At 45.4% G+C, this 18,021-nt stretch overlaps 1 protein-coding gene across 1 annotated transcript in view; it reads right to left on the bottom strand.

The window, feature by feature from the left end:
- Positions 1 to 1,026: 1,026 nt before the first annotated feature.
- The window catches only part of crfb12 (cytokine receptor family member B12), a 42,108-nt gene continuing 25,113 nt past the window's right edge, over positions 1,027 to 18,021 (bottom strand). Inside the window, exons 5-8 of the mRNA XM_045690322.2 lie at positions 17,340 to 17,476; positions 17,059 to 17,209; positions 5,154 to 5,272; positions 1,027 to 2,279 (exon numbers count right to left, since the gene is read on the bottom strand). Of these exons, the coding sequence (XP_045546278.2) occupies positions 1,509 to 2,279; positions 5,154 to 5,272; positions 17,059 to 17,209; positions 17,340 to 17,476 (1,178 nt within the window). The 3' untranslated portion in view covers positions 1,027 to 1,508. The remainder of the gene's footprint in view (positions 2,280 to 5,153; positions 5,273 to 17,058; positions 17,210 to 17,339; positions 17,477 to 18,021) is intronic.

Raw genomic sequence — 18,021 nt, forward strand, 5'->3', positions numbered from 1 at the left:
AGGCGACTCCAGGATGCTGGCCTTCTAGGCAGAGTTCCTCTGTCCAGTGTCTGTGTTCTTTTGCCCATCTTAATCTTTTCTTTTTATTGGCCAGTCTGAGATATGGCTTTTTCTCTGCAACTCTGCCTAGAAGGCCAGCATCCCGGAGTCGCCTCTTCACTGTTGACGTTGAGACTCAGAGAAGCTTAAATTATCTAACCATATGGAACCGTGGTGAAGGCGGCACGACAGCGACTCTTCAACCTCAGGATGCTGAAGAAATTCTGCATGTCCCCGATGGCCCTCACAGTGTTCTTCGAGAGCATACGGTCGGGCCGCATCACAGATTGGTACGGCAAATCCCCCGCCGCGGACTACAAGGTGCTTCAGAGGGTGATATGTGCAGCCGAACGCACCATTGAGTGCTCACCGCCTGCCCTCCAGGACAGCTACACCCCCAGGTGTCGCAGGAAGGCCAAGAAGATCATCAGGGACAATAACGACCTACCCTGGCCAAACCGCCCTATGGGACTCCCAATCACGGCCGGATGTGATATGGCATGGATATTAAACACTGTACCCTGCAGTCACACCTCAACCCTGTACATGTGACTATTGAACACTCTGAACATGAATCTGATTGGTTTATTTTTTAATACAAACATTGTAGAGAACATCTGATTGGTTAATTTGGAATAGAAACATTGTAGAGAACATCTGATTGGTTTATTTTTTAATAGTGTCACGTCCTGACCAGCAGAGGGTGTAGTATTTTGGTCAGGACGTGGCAGAGTATGTCTGTGTATGTGTGTTCTGGGTGTTGTGTTTCTATGTGGGTCTGTGTGGCTCCCGATCAGGGACAGCTGGTTGTCGTTGTTCCTGATTGGGAGTCATATATTTAGGAGTATGTTTGTCACTTGGGTTTGTGGGTGGTTGTGCTAACATCTGCTAGTCTTTTTGTATGTATAGCCTGGTTGGCCTGTCTGAAGTCGTTCGGGTCTGACTCTGACTTCGAGATATCTTCAGATGAAGGAGAAGATTATGACAAATAGAAACATTGTAGAGAACATCTGATTGGTTTATTTTTTAATAGAAACATTGTAGAGAACATCTGATTGGTTAATTTTGAATGGAAACATTGTAGAGAACATCTGATTGGTTAATTTTGAATGGAAACATTGTAGAGAACATCTGATTGGTTAATTTTGAATGGAAACATTGTAGAGAGAACCGACAACAGAGTACAACAACACATGACAGCAACAACACTTATTTTCAACTGTAGTGACTGCCATGCCAGACCGAGGACATGGGTTCCCATGCTCATTCCAAAGGAAAAGTTCTGTGTGTGTACCTTTATTAATCAATCATAAAGGTAAGATTTGGGCTCCAACACCAATTGGTCCTTGGTGGGAAAAACAGGCAGGACTAAAAACAATCAACTAAAAAATAAACAGGTAAAAATATGCAGCAGAAATTACAAGTAGCCCTGCCATCCTTACCCATGCTTAGGAGTCAGGGTTTAGAGGTCAGGTTAGGTTTAGGGTTGGGTCAGGGCGAGGTTCATATCTACTGAAGGAGCATAGACTGGCTCCGGGAGAATACAGTTCACAGTCAGATAGTCTATCCTGAGACTGCTGGGACCTGCTGTCCCATCTGTCAGTCGTTGTGTCAGTCGTTCTGTCAGTAGTTCTGTCAGTCGTTCTGTCAGTCGTTCTGTCAGTGTGTGTCTCTGTGTCCCTCTGGTTGGATACACTGTCCCAGGCCAGACTATAGCCAAAGGGGAGAAAGGAGGAGGGAGAGGGGGAGAGAGACGAGGAAGACACGGGAGAGGGGGAGGTAGGCAGGGTTAGTAGGGTGTGGGGTGAAGTTGCCCCTAGACGCTGATCTTGGGTCCATTTTGTATTTCCTCCACTAATGGTTAAGGTAAAGACTGGGAGAGGGGATGCTGATCCTATATCTGTATGTAGGTAACAGGGTAGGATGGTCTCTGTCTCCAGGTAGTCGTCAAGGGAACAGGGTAGGAGGGTCTCTCTCTCCAGGTAGTTGTCATGGGAACAGGGTAGGCTGGTCTCTGTCTCCAGGCGGTTGTCAAGGGAACAGGGTAGACTGGTCTCTGTCTCCAGGTGGTCGTCAAGGGAACAGGGTAGGATGGTCTCTGTCTCCAGGTGGTCGTCAAGGTGCAAGGTCATGACAGCTCCCACCTTATAATCCAGGTAACCAGAGGGGGCGGTCCCACACGTCACTGGGTGACACACCACGTTTTCCGGAGTCACCAAGCACCCTGCTGAACGCACACCCTGCGCACACACACACACACCGAGACAGAGTTAACACACTCACCAAGCACCCTGCTGAACGCACACCCTGCACACACACACACACACTGAGACAGAGTTAACACACTCACCAAGCACCCTGCTGAACGCACACCCTGCGCACACACACACACACCGAGACAGAGTTAACACACTCACCAAGCACCCTGCTGAACGCACACCCTGCGCACACACACACACACCGAGACAGAGTTAACACACTCACCAAGCACCCTGCTGAACGCACACCCTGCGCACACACACACACACCGAGACAGAGTTAACACACTCACCAAGCACCCTGCTGAACGCACACCCTGCGCACACACACACACACCGAGACAGAGTTAACACACTCACCAACCACCCTGCTGAACGCACACCCTGCACACACACACACACACATCCGAGACATAGTTAACACACTCACCAAGCACCCTGCTGAACGCACACCCTGCACACACACACACACACCGAGACAGAGTTAACACACTCACCAAGCACCCTGCTGAACGCACACCCTGCGCACACACACACACACCGAGACAGAGTTAACACACTCACCAAGCACCCTGCTGAACGCACACCCTGCACACACACACACACACCGAGACAGAGTTAACACACTCACCAAGCACCCTGCTGAACGCACACCCTACACACACACACACACACACACCGAGACAGAGTTAACACACTCACCAAGCACCCTGCTGAACGCACACCCTGCACACACACACACACACCGAGACAGAGTTAACACACTCACCAAGCACCCTGCTGAACGCACACCCTGCACACACACACACACACCGAGACAGAGTTAACACACAAACATGCATGCACACCCAAACACACACCAGGGAGATCACTAAAAATGGACTTCAATATTAGACGTTTGTCCAGGTCCCCCAAACATTAAAAACTGATCTATTTTGCGCTCACCCAAAAAATGAAGAAAGCCTGCTGAACACTGGGATCAAACCCACGAACCCATGAGCCATAGGCAACAGCTTACTCCAACGAAGCTATCAGCATTATATATATTTAACACTATCACAAACTTTAGTCCTATTCTTAACCGGTCTGAATTAATGTCTTAACTGGCTAGGCGGCAGTATTTTCACAGCCGGATAAAAAACGTACCCCATTTAAACTGTCTACTACTCTTGCCCAGAAACGAGAATATGCATATTATTAGTAGATTTGGATAGAAAACACTCTGAAGTTTCTAAAACTGTTTGAATGATGTCTGTGAGTATAACAGAACTCATATGGCAGGCAAAACCCTGAGAAAATTCCAAGCAGGAAGTGGCCTGTCTGAGAATTTGTAGTTCTTCTTTTGATTCTCTATCGAAACTACAGTATCTGTGGGGTTACGTAGCACTTTCTAAGGCTTCCATTGGCTCGCAAAAGCCTTCAGAAAGTGGATTGAGGCGTCTCCTGTCTCTGGGCAGAGTATAGTAGCTCAGTTTGTCAGTGGTCTGCCTGGTGACTAAGAGATTGGATATGCGCATTCACGAGACCACGCTGTTTTTTCTTTTTCTCCTTGAATGAATACACTATTGTCCGGTTGGAATATTATCGCTATTTTACGAGAAAAATACCATAAAAATTGATTTTAAACAGCGTTTGACATGCTTCTAAGTACGGTAATGGAACATTTTGAATTTTTTGGTCTCGATATGCGCTCGCGCGTTACCCTTTGGATAGTGACCTGAACGCACAAACAAAACGGAGGTATTTGGACATTACTATGGATTATTTGGAACAAAAACAACATTTCTTGTGGAAGTAGCAGTCCTGGGAGTGCATTCTCGTGTGGCTCAGTTGGTAGAGTATGGTGTTTGCAACGCCAGGGTTGTGGGTTCGATTACCACAGGGGACCAGTACGGATAATTTTTTTTAATGAAATGTATGCATTCACTACTGTAAGTCGCTCTGGATAAGAGCGTCTGCTAAAATGACTAAAATGTAAACGTAAAAAATTCTGACGAAGAACAGCAAAGGTAATACAATTTTTCGAATACTAATTCTGAGTTTAGGTTGCCCCGAACTTGGCGGGTGTCAAAATAGCTAGCCGTGATGGCTGAGCTATGTACTCAGAATATTACAAAATGTGCTTTCGCCGAAAAGCTATTTTAAAATCTGACATAGCGATTGCATAAAGGAGTTCTGTATCTATAATTCTTAAAATAATTGTTATGTATTTTGTCAATGTTTATGATGAGTAATTTAGTAAATTCAATGGAAGTTTTTGGTGGGAATACATGTTCTGAACATAACACACCAATGTAAAAAGCTGGTTTTAGATATAAATATGAACTTGATTGAACAAAACATACATGTATTGTATAACGTAATGTCCTAGGAGTGTCATCTGATGAAGATCGTCAAAGGTTAGTGCTGCATTTAGCTGTGTTTTGGGTTTTATTGACATATATGCTTGCTTGGAAAATGGCTGTGTGATTATTTTTGGCTATGTACTCTCCTAACATAATCTAATGTTTTGCTTTCGCTGTAAAGCCTTTTTGAAATCGGACAATGTGGTTAGATTAACGAGAGTCTTATCTTTAAAATGGTGTAAAATAGTAATATGTTTGAAAAATAGAAATTGGTGCATTTTTTAGGTTTTTGTATTTCGCGCCACGCTGTTCCACTGGCTGTTGAATAGAGCGGGACGTCCCACTTGCCCAGAGAGGTTGACAAAGCCTGTAAACAGGCGGAATGGAAGCAGTACTAAACAGGTTCAAAAAAATGACTTTTGTCAATAATGCGTCAAATTTCACTGTGAAACAATGAGATCTTGTTGCAAACACACATATGTATTATTACTATGGTTTAGTGGGCGGGTACCAGAGCTGTGGGGGTGTGGTCTGTGCTCTTCAGGACATAGCGTGTCACAGCGATCAGACCAATCAGAACAGCCAGCAGCAGGAACACGCCCACAGCCATGCCGACCAATTTCTGCTGACCTGGACACACACAGACACACAGACACACACACACACAAAAAAAGTAAATCAGATCTATCTAACGGTCTGATCTAATGAATCTCAGTTCAATAAAATAATAACACACATGCATATATACTGTATATATACACACACACACACACACACACACACACACACACACACACACACACACACACACACACACACACACACACACACACACATATATATATACTGCTCCAAAAAATAAAGGGAACACTTAAACAACACATCCTAGATCTGAATGAAAGAAATAATCTTATTAAATACTTTTTTCTTTACATAGTTGAATGTGCTGACAACAAAATCACACAAAAATAATCATTGGAAATCCAATTTATCAACCCATGGAGGTCTGGATTTGGAGTCACACTCAAAATTAAAGTGGAAAACCACACTACAGGCTGATCCAACTTTGATGTAATGTCCTTAAAACAAGTCAGAATGAGGCTCAGTAGTGTGTGTGGCCTCCACGTGCCTGTATGACCTCCCTACAACGCCTGGGCATGCTCCTGATGAGGTGGCAGATGGTCTCCTGAGGGATCTCCTCCCAGACCTGGACTAAAGCATCCGCCAACTCCTGGACAGTCTGTGGTGCAACGTGGCGTTGGTGGATGGAGCTAGACATGATGTCCCAGATGTGCTCAATTGGATTCAGGTCTGGGGAACGGGCGGGCCAGTCCATAGCATCAATGCCTTCCTCTTGCAGGAACTGCTGACACACTCCAGCCACATGAGGTCTAGCATTGTCTTGCATTAGGAGGAACCCAGGGCCAACCGCACCAGCATATGGTCTCACAAGGGGTCTGAGGATCTCATCTCGGCAGGGGCGGAAATCCCGGGGGGGACGGGGGGGACACGACCCCCCCATCCTGGGAAAAATATGATTTGTCCCCCCCAATATATCACTGAAACATAACTATGTAATTTAAATAATATTAATAATACGCAATGAAAGCAATTGTGCTGATTATAGACACTTAATAGCTCGTTTTTAAGTTTCAAAAGATTGCGACCCCCCCCCCCCCACCCTTTGCCTCACAATGGTTTGATCCACTGCCAGTTCTTTAGCTTGCTAGGTAACGTAGAGGTCGTATCTACTGTCTGAAAGGCACTCAATGCACGTAACTGACGTGAGGTTAATCCAGTCAATCGCGCACACACACTAGCTGAATATGCAGAGCTAGCGCGCAAATATTAACTATTAAGCTAGCTAGTACCTATTCCATTTATGTGGCGTCGTCAAAGATGGAATCTTTGCTATCGTCAATTTATTCCAAGATCAGCATGCATGTAAGTTAGTGCTTCAAAGTCCCTGTGATAAGGTTAGCGATAAACTGAACAGAACTACACTCTCTTCTACCATTGTTTTAAATATATTTAATGGTCTCGTTGCAAAAGCTAAATTGTCGCAAGGGAACTTTTATTTATATATTTTATTTCACCTTTATTTAACCCGGGTAGCAAAGATTATAGCAAACACCACTGAATTGGTGCTCGCTAGCTTTGTAAATTCAGCTATTGTTAGAAGCCAGCCAATATGAAACAAACGATTAAAATTACAAAAGGTTGCAGCATATGTTGTGTAAATGGTGAACTCATACAGCTGTCAACTCTTGTCACTGCAATCCGTTTCACATTTGCTAGCTATCTTTTAGATCGAAGCCCATATAGAATGATAGAAGATAAGATGATAGAAGCCCATCTCCTACTGTAAATAACCAACACACTGTGTGTGTGTGTAGCCAGCCAGCCAGGTAGAAAAATGGCAGAAAAAAGACGGACATCAGAGTATTTTTCAGTACACCAAAACGCAAAGTAAGAACCCTAGTAGCCTAATATCTCAAAGACTAGTTGATAAAATGTTCATAAGAAAGAAATGAAATTCTAATGGAAATGTTTCACAATGATGTCATTAGGCAGAGCAGGCAACAGATGGCACACAGACAGCAGAGTTGGGGACAGATATGCAGGCACAGACTGGCAGAGACAGGGAGTCTCAGGTAAGTTTGTTGAGTCTTTGTTTGGCAACATTATGAAAGGTTCTCAATTTTTTTTACTTGTAAAATAGGAACATAATTGGAAAATGCCATGGATACCCCCACTCTCAACTTAAACTGGTGACTGAACTAAGATTTGTTAAAGGCAATGGTATTGCTGTTGTGATTAGTTGTGTAGTTTTGGGTTCCGGTAGTTAGGAGTACTGCAAACACCTTATTTCTTTGGTTCCTCAATATACATTTACCATATTAAACGTAGACTATGTGTTACAGCACTACTTTTGGTGTCCCCCTCAGGAATTGCTCTTGAGAAAATGTAATGTAATTGTCCCCTCCAAAGTTGATATCAGATTTTCGCCCCTGCATCTCGGTACCTAATGGCAGTCAGGCTACCTCTGGCGAGCACATGGAGGGCTGTGCGGCCCCCCAAAGAAATGCCACCCCACACCATGACTGACCCACCGCCAAACCGGTCATGCTGGAGGATGTTAAAGGCAGCAGAACGTTCTCCACGGCGTCTCCAGACTCTGTCACGTCTGTCACGTGCTCAGTGTGAACCTGCTTTCATCTGTGAAGAGCACAGGGCGCCAGTGGCAAATTTGCCAATCTTGGTGTTCTCTGGCAAATGCCAAACAGCCTGCACGGTGTTGGGCTGTAAGCACAACCCCCACCTGTGGACGTCGGGCCCTCATACCACCCTCATGGAGTCTGTTTCTGACCGTTTGAGCAGACACATGCACATTTGTGGCCTGCTGGAGGTCATTTTGCAGGGCTCTGGCAGTGCTCCTCCTGCTCCTTCTTGCACAAAGGCGGAGGTAGCGGTGCTGCTGCTGGGTTGTTGCCCTCCTCCAGCCTCCTCCACGTCTCCTGATCTACTGGCCTGTCTCCTGGTAGCGCCTCCATGCTCTGGACACTACGCTGACAGACACAGCAAACCTTCTTGCCACAGCTCGCATTGATGTGCCATCCTGGATGAGCTGCACTACCTGAACCATTTGTGTGGGTTGTAGACTCCGTATCATGCTACCACTAGAGTGAAAGCACCGCCAGCTTTCAAAAGTGACCAAAACATCAGCCAGGAAGCATAGGAACTGAGAAGTGGTCTGTGGTCCCCACCTGCAGAACCACTCCTTTATTGGGGGTGTCTTGCTAATTGCCTATACTTTCCACCTGTTGTCTATTCCATTTGCACAACAGCATGTGAAATTTATTGTCAATCAGTGTTGCTTCCTAAGTGGACAGTTTGATTTTACAGAAGTGTGATTGACTTGGAGTTACTGTCACGGGTGTCGTTGGGTAGAGACTAGGGAATGTGGATGCTCATCTTGATTAATTATTAAATAAAGTGAACACCAAAAAACAACAAAAACGAAGAACAACAGAAGACATTTTAAAAGCAACTACCCACCAAAAGATAAACAACAATATGGGGATGAGGTAGTTGGGTGTGCTATTTACAGATTGGCTGTGTACAGGTATAGTGATCGGTAAGCTGCTCTGACAGCTGATGCTTAAGGTTAGAGAGGGAGATATAAGCTTCAGTCATTCAGTGATTTTTGCAACTCGTTCTAGTCATTAGCAGCAGAGACCTGGAAGGAAAGGCGGCCAAAGGGAGTGTTGGCTTTGGGGACGACCAGTGAAATATAACTGCTGGAGCACGTGCTACGGGTGGGTGTTGCTATGGTGACCAGTGAGCTGAGATAAGGTGGGGCCTTACCTAGCATAGACTTATAGATGACCTGGAGCCAGTGGGTTTGGCGACGAATATGTAGTGAGGGCCAGCCAACGAGAACATACAGGTTGCAGTGGTGGTGTCACGGGTGTCGTTGTGTATTGATGACCAAAACGCAGCAGGAATGTGGATGCTCATCTTTATATTTATTAAATAAAGAGAACACGAAAAAACAACAAAACAAAGCACGGCAGACGACAGTTTTACAGGCTATACGCAGCAGTGCAAAATACAACTACCCACAAAAACCCCAGGTGAAAACAAGCATCTAATATATGACTCCCAATCAGGAACAACAATGTACAGCTGTTCCTGATCGGGAGCCACACAGAAATAGACAAACAAGAAAACCATCGAAAACCCACACTAGAACAATTACTCAAACCCCAGACTACATAAACCAAACACCCCTTTAATAACACACACAACCCGAACCATATGAAAAAAATACCCCTCTGCCATGTCCTGACCAAATATACAATACAAATACTCCCTCTACTGGTCAGGACATGACAGTTACATTGTGTTGTTTAAGTGTTCCCTTTATTTTTTTGAGCAGTGTACATACACTTCAGTTCAAAAGTTTGGGGTCACTTACAAATGTCCTTGTTTTCGAAAGGAAAGCACATTTTTTGTCCATTAAAGTAAATTCAAATTGTTTAGAGATACAGTGTAGACATTGTAAATGACTATTGTAGCTTGAAACGGCAGATTTTTAAATGGAATATCTACATAGGCGTACAGAGGTTGGTAACTCTAATGAACTTATCCTCTCACCCACACGATCATGAAGTGCTTCGAAAGACTGGTTTTGGCCTACCTTAAGTCCTGCCTCCCTCCCTCAAACAATGGATCCCCACCAGTTTGCCTACCGACCGAACAGGTCTACAGACGACGCCATCTCCTTAGCTTTCCACTCTGCCATGATCCACCTTGACAAAACCAACATCTACAGGTGTAGTGGGAATTTACATACACTTAGGTTGGAGTCATGAAAACTCGTTTTTCAACCACTCCACAAATTTCTTGTTAACAAACTATAGTTTTGGCAAGTCGGTTAGGACATCTACTTTGTGCATGACACAAGTAATATTTCCAACAATTGTTTACAGACAGATTATTTTACTTATAATTCACTGTATCACAATTCCAGTGGGTCAGAAGTTTACATACACTAAGTTGACTGTGTCTTTAAACAGCTTGGAAAATTCCAGAAAATTATGTCATGGCTTTAGAAGCTTCTGATAGGCTAATTGAGTCAATTTAAGTCAATTGGAGGTGTACCTGTGGATGTATTTCAAGGCCTACCTTTAAACTCAGTGCCTCTTTGCTTGACATCCTGAGAAATCAGCCAAGACCTCAGAAAAACAATTGTAGACCTCCACAAGTCTGGTTCATCCTTGGGAGCAATTTCCAAACACCTGAAGGTACCACATTCATCTGTACAAACAATAGTATGCAAGTATAAACACCATGGGACCACGCAGCCATCATACCGCTCAGGAAGGAGACGTGTTCTGTCTCCTAGAGATGAACGTACTTTGGTGTGAAAAGTGCAAATCAATCCCAGAACAATAGCAAAGGACATTGTGAAGATGCTGGAGGAAACAGGTACAAAAGTATCTATATCCACAGTAAAACGAGTCCTATATCGACATAACCTGAAAGGCCGCTCAGCAAGGAAGAAGCCACTGCTCCAAAACCGCCATAAAAAAGCCAGACTACGGTTTGCAACTGCACTAAGGGGACAAATATCGTACTTTTTTGAGAAATATCCTCTGGTCTGATGAAACAAAAATAGAACTGTTTGGCAATAACGACCATCGTTATGTTTGGAGGAAAAAGGGGGAGGCTTGCAAGCTGAAGAACACCATCCCAACCGTGAAGCACGGGGTGGCAGCATCATGTTGTGCTTTGCAGCAGGAGGGACTGGTGCACTTCACAAAATAGATGGAATCATGAGGTAGGAAATGTGTGTGGATACATTGAAGCAACATCTCAAGACATCAGTCAGGAAGTTGAAGCTTGGTCGCAAATGGGTCTTCCAAATGGACAATGACCCCAAGCATACTTCCAAAGTTGTGGCAAAATGGCTTAAGGAAGTCAAGGTATTGGAGTGGCCATCACAAAGCCCTGACCTCAATCCCATACAAAATGTGTAGGCAGAACTGTAAAAGCGTGTGCGAGCAAGGAGGCCTACAAACCTGCTTCAGTTACACCAGCTCTGTCAGGAGGAATGGGCTAAAATTCACCCAACTTATTGTGTGAAACTTGCGAAAGGTTACCTGAAACGTTTGACCCAAGTTAAACAATTTAAAGGCAATGCTACCAAATACTAATTGAGTGTATGTAAACTTCTGACCTTCTGGGAATGTGATGAAAGAAATAAAAGCTGAAATAAATCATTCTCTCTACTATTATTCTGACATTTCACATTCTTAAAATAAAGTGGTGATCCTAATTGACCTAAGACGGGGAATTTTTACTAGGATTAAATGTCAGGAATTGTGAAAAACTGAGTTTAAATGTATTTGGCTGAAGAAGTATGTAAACTTCCGACTTCAACTGTATGAGAAAATGCTGTTTATAGACTTAAGCTCAGCTCAGCTCATCCCTCTAGGCTGGTCACTAAACTCTATGACCTAGGGATCAGCCACTCTCTGTGTAACTGGACTTTGGACTTCCTGACCAACACTACCCCAGTCTATCAGGTTAGACAACTTCACCTCCTCAACCCTGAACCTGAACACCGGTGTGCCACAGGGCAGTGTGCTGAGCCCCCTCCTGTACTCCCTCTTCACCTATGTTCCTGTACACGGTTCCAACACCATCGTCGAGTTCGCAGACGACACCACGGTGGTAGGTCTGATCAGTAACAATGACGAGTCAGCCTACAGGGAGGAGGTCAAGCACCTGGTGCACTGACAACAACCTGGCCCTCAATGCAAAGAAAACCAGGGAGTTCATAGTGGATTACAGGAAGTCTAAAAGCCGCAGACACGCCCCAGTTCTCATCGATTGCACTGAGGTGGAGCGTGTGCCCAGCTTCAAATTCCTGGGTGTCTACATCTCCGACGACCTGGACCCTCAACACCTCAAACCTGGTCAAAAAAGGCACAGCAGTGCCTGAAGAAGAACAAGAACTGCTTGTCTCCCGAGATCCTGGTGAACTTTTACCGCTGGTCCAGAGCATTCTGACTAACTGGATATCTCTCTCTCTCTCTCTCAGAGCATTCTGACTAACTGGATATCTCTCTCTCTCTCTCAGAGCATTCTGACTAACTGGATATCTCTCTCTCTCTGTCTAGATGTATCTCTCTCTCTCTCTCAGAGCATTCTGACTAACTGGATATCTCTCTCTCTCTCAGAGCATTCTGACTAACTGGATATCTCTCTCTCTCTCAGAGCATTCTGACTACCTGGATATCTCTCTCTCTCTCTCTCAGAGCATTCTGACTAACTGGATATCTCTCTCTCTCTCTCAGAGCATTCTGACTAACTGGATATCTCTCTCTCTCTCAGAGCATTCTGACTAACTGGATATCTCTCTCTCTCTGTCTAGATGTATCTCTCTCTCTCTCTCTCAGAGCATTCTGACTAACTGGATATCTCTCTCTCTCAGAGCATTCTGACTAACTGGATATCTCTCTCTCTCTCTCTCAGAGCATTCTGACTAACTGGATATCTCTCTCTCTCTCTCTCAGAGCATTCTGACTAACTGGATATCTCTCTCTCTCTCAGAGCATTCTGACTAACTGGATATCTCTCTCTCTCTCTCTCAGAGCATTCTGACTAACTGGATATCTCTCTCTCTGTCTCAGAGCATTCTGACTAACTGGATATCTCTCTCTCTCTCAGAGCATTCTGACTAACTGGATATCTCTCTCTCTCTCAGAGCATTCTGACTAACTGGATATCTCTCTCTCTCTGTCTAGATGTATCTCTCTCTCTCTCTCTCAGAGCATTCTGACTAACTGGATATCTCTCTCTCTCTCAGAGCATTCTGACTAACTGGATATCTCTCTCTCTCTCAGAGCATTCTGACTAACTGGATATCTCTCTCTCTCTCTCTCTCAGAGCATTCTGACTAACTGGATATCTCTCTCTCTCTCTCAGAGCATTCTGACTAACTGGATATCTCTCTCTCTCTCAGAGCATTCTGACTAACTGGATATCTCTCTCTCTCTCTCTCTCAGAGCATTCTGACTAACTGGATATCTCTCTCTCTCAGAGCATTCTGACTAACTGGATATCTCTCTCTCTCTCAGAGCATTCTGACTAACTGGATATCTCTCTCTCTCTCAGAGCATTCTGACTAACTGGATATCTCTCTCTCTCTCAGAGCATTCTGACTAACTGGATATCTCTCTCTCTCAGAGCATTCTGACTAACTGGATATCTCTCTCTCTCTGTCTCAGAGCATTCTGACTAACTGGATATCTCTCTCTCTCTGTCTCAGAGCATTCTGACTAACTGGATATCTCTCTCTCTCTCTCTCAGAGCATTCTGACTAACTGGCTATCTCTCTCTCTCTCAGAGCATTCTGACTAACTGGATATCTCTCTCTCTCTGTCTAGATGTATCTCTCTCTCTCTCTCTCTCAGAGCATTCTGACTAACTGGATATCTCTCTCTCTCTCAGAGCATTCTGACTAACTGGATATCTCTCTCTCTCTGTCTAGATGTATCTCTCTCTCTCTCTCAGAGCATTCTGACTAACTGGATATCTCTCTCTCTCTCAGAGCATTCTGACTAACTGGATATCTCTCTCTCTGTCTCAGAGCATTCTGACTAACTGGATATCTCTCTCTCTCTCTCTCAGAGCATTCTGACTAACTGGATATCTCTCTCTCTCTCAGAGCATTCTGACTAACTGGATATCTCTCTCTCTCAGAGCATTCTGACTAACTGGATATCTCTCTCTCTCTCAGAGCATTCTGACTAACTGGATATCTCTCTCTCTCTCTCTCAGAGCATTCTGACTAACTGGATATCTCTCTCTCTGTCTCAGAGCATTCTGACTAACTGGATATCTCTCTCTCTCTCAGAGCATTCTGACTAACTGGATATCTCTCTCTCTCTCAGAGCATTCTGACTAACTGGATATCTCTCTCTCTCTCTCTCAGAGCATTCTGACTAACTGGATATCTCTCTCTCTCTCAGAGCATTCTGACTAACTGGATATCTCTCTCTCTCTCAGAGCATTCTGACTAACTGGATATCTCTCTCTCTCTGTCTAGATGTGTCTCTCTCTCTCTCAGAGCATTCTGACTAACTGGATATCTCTCTCTCTCTGTCTAGATGTGTCTCTCTCTCTCTCTGTCTAGATGTATCTCTCTCTCTCTCAGAGCATTCTGACTAACTGGATATCTCTCTCTCTCTGTCTAGATGTGTCTCTCTCTCTCTCAGAGCATTCTGACTAACTGGATATCTCTCTCTCTCTGTCTAGATGTGTCTCTCTCTCTCTCTGTCTAGATGTATCTCTCTCTCTCTCAGAGCATTCTGACTAACTGGATATCTCTCTCTCTCTCAGAGCATTCTGACTAACTGGATATCTCTCTCTCTCTGTCTAGATGTATCTCTCTCTCTCTCTCTCTGTCTAGATGTATCTCTCTCTCTCTCAGAGCATTCTGACTAACTGGATATCTCTCTCTCTCTGTCTAGATGTATCTCTCTCTCTCTCAGAGCATTCTGACTAACTGGATATCTCTCTCTCTCTGTCTAGATGTATCTCTCTCTCTCTCTCAGAGCATTCTGACTAACTGGACTGTCTGTGTGTGTAGAGGTGGACTGTCTGTGTGTGTAGAGGTGGACTGTCTGTGTGTATAGAGGCGGACTGTCTGTGTGTGTATAAAGGTGGACTGTCTGTGTGTATAGAGGTGGACTGTCTGTGTGTATAGAGGTGGACTGTCTGTGTGTATAGAGGTGGACTGTCTGTGTGTATAGAGGTGGACTGTCTGTGTGTGTAGAGGTGGACTGTCTGTGTGTATAGAGGTGGACTGTCTGTGTGTATAGAGGTGGACTGTCTGTGTGTATAGAGGTGGACTGTCTGTGTGTGTAGAGGCGGACTGTCTGTGTGTGTATAGAGGTGGACTGTCTGTGTGTATAGAGGTGGACTGTCTGTGTGTGTATAGAGGCGGACTGTCTGTGTGTGTAGAGGTGGACTGTCTGTGTGTGTAGAGGTGGACTGTCTGTGTGTATAGAGGTGGACTGTCTGTGTGTATAGAGGTGGACTGTCTGTGTGTATAGAGGTGGACTGTCTGTGTGTATAAAGGTGGACTGTCTGTGTGTATAGAGGTGGACTGTCTGTGTGTATAGAGGTGGACTGTCTGTGTGTATAGAGGTGGACTGTCTGTGTGTATAGAGGTGGACTGTCTGTGTGTATAGAGGTGGACTGTCTGTGTGTATAGAGGTGGACTGTCTGTGTGTGTATAGAGGTGGACTGTCTGTGTGTGTATAGAGGTGGACTGTCTGTGTGTGTAGAGGTGGACTGTCTGTGTGTATAGAGGTGGACTGTCTGTGTGTATAGAGGTGGACTGTCTGTGTGTATAAAGGTGGACTGTCTGTGTGTATAGAGGTGGACTGTCTGTGTGTATAGAGGTGGACTGTCTGTGTGTATAGAGGCGGACTGTCTGTGTGTATAGAGGCGGACTGTCTGTGTGTGTATAGAGGCGGACTGTCTGTGTGTATAGAGGCGGACTGTCTGTGTGTATAGAGGCGGACTGTCTGTGTGTGTATAGAGGCGGACTGTCTGTGTGTGTATAGAGGTGGACTGTCTGTGTGTATAGAGGTGGACTGTATGTGTGTATAGAGGTGGACTGTCTGTGTGTGTATAGAGGTGGACTGTCTGTGTGTGTAGAGGTGGACTGTCTGTGTGTGTATAGAAGTGGACTGTCTGTGTGTGTATAGAGGCGGACTGTCTGTGTGTGTATAGAAGTGGACTGTCTGTGTGTGTATAGAGGCGGACTGTCTGTGTGTATAGAGGTGGACTGTCTGTGTGTATAGAGGCGGACTGTCTGTGTGTGTATAGAGGTGGACTGTCTGTGTGTATAGAGGTGGACTGTCTGTGTGTATAGAGGCAGACTGTCTGTGTGTGTATAGAGGTGGACTGTCTGTGTGTATAGAGGTGGACTGTCTGTGTGTATAGAGGTGGACAGTCTGTGTGTGTATAGAGGTGGACTGTCTGTGTGTGTATAGAGGTGGACTGTCTGTGTGTGTATAGAGGTGGACTGTCTGTGTGTATAGAGGTGGACAGTCTGTGTGTGTATAGAGGTGGACTGTCTGTGTGTGTATAGAGGTGGACTGTCTGTGTGTGTATAGAGGTGGACTGTCTGTGTGTGTATAGAAGTGGACTGTCTGTGTGTATAGAGGTGGACTGTCTGTGTGTATAGAGGTGGACTGTCTGTGTGTGTAGAGGTGGACTGTCTGTGTGTGTAGAGGCGGACTGTCTGTGTGTGTAGAGGTGGACTGTCTGTGTGTATAGAGGTGGGCTGTCTGTGTGTATAGAGGTGGGCTGTCTGTGTGTATAGAGGTGGGCTGTACTGTACCTGGTGTACCTGGTCTGTGTGTATAGAGGTGGGCTGTACTGTACCTGGTGTACCTGGTCTGTGTGTATAGAGGTGGGCTGTACTGTACCTGGTGTACCTGGTCTGTGTGTATAGAGGTGGGCTGTACTGTACCTGGTGTACCTGGTCTGTGTGTATAGAGGTGTACTGTACCTGGTGTACCTGGTCTGTGTGTATAGAGGTGGGCTGTACTGTACCTGGTGTACCTGGTCTGTGTGTATAGAGGTGGGCTGTACTGTACCTGGTGTACCTGGTCTGTGTGTATAGAGGTGGGCTGTACTGTACCTGCTTACCTGGTCTGTGTGTATAGAGGTGGGCTGTACTGTACCTGGTCTACCTGGTGTACCTGGTCTGTGTGTATAGAGGTGGGCTGTACTGTACCTGGTGTACCTGGTCTGTGTGTATAGAGGTGGGCTGTACTGTACCTGGTGTACCTGGTCTGCGTGTATAGAGGTGGGCTGTACTGTACCTGGTCTGTGGCTCGTCAGGTTGACACACCCCTGAGCGATCATGTGACGGCGTAGGCTGTAGTGATTGGCTGAGGCCAAGAGGCAGTAGGTGTGGTCTTGACTGAGATTGCGGAACACTCTCTCTGAGATCGACGCACTGTCCGTCATAATCTACACAAACCAACAACGACCCTGTTAGAAACCTGTGTGTGTGTGTGTGTGTGTGTGTGTGTGTGTGTGTGTGTGTGTGTGTGTGTGTGTGCGTGCGTGCGTGCGTGCGTGCGTGTGTGTGTGTTCTCACCGTGGTGTTGTGTTCCTGTACATTCTTTAGCAGTGTGATGTTGTATAATTTGAAGATATTCTGAGCAGGATGGTGCAGTAGGACACATAGACTCTGGTTCTCCACCCACAGCGACAGCCCTGGGGCACTCAACACTGCTGCAGAACACACACACACACACACACACACACACACACACACACACAGCATGTTGATTAATCTCTTACTGTCTGAGTAGGGCTGTAGGGCTGTACTGTGAGTCTTACTGTCTGAGTAGGGCTGTACTGTGAGTCTTACTGTCTGAGTAGGGCTGTACTGTGAGTCTTACTGTCTGAGTAGGGCTGTAGGGCTGTACTGTGAGTCTTACTGTCTGAGTAGGGCTGTAGGGCTTTACTGTGAGTCTTACTGTCTGAGTAGGGCTGTAGGGCTGTACTGTGTGTCTTACTGTCTGAGTAGGGCTGTACTGTGAGTCTTACTGTCTGAGTAGGGCTGTAGGGCTGTACTGTGAGTCTTACTGTCTGAGTAGGGCTGTACTGTGAGTCTTACTGTCTGAGTAGGGCTGTAGGGCTGTACTGTGAGTCTTACTGTCTGAGTAGGGCTGTAGGGCTGTACTGTGAGTCTTACTGTCTGAGTAGGGCTGTATGGCTGTACTGTGTGTCTTACTGTCTGAGTAGGGCTGTAGGGCTGTACTGTGAGTCTTACT

This window comes from Salmo salar, chromosome 11, assembly GCF_965601325.2.
Source record: "Salmo salar chromosome 11, fSalSal1, whole genome shotgun sequence".
Lineage (NCBI taxonomy): Eukaryota > Metazoa > Chordata > Actinopteri > Salmoniformes > Salmonidae > Salmo > Salmo salar.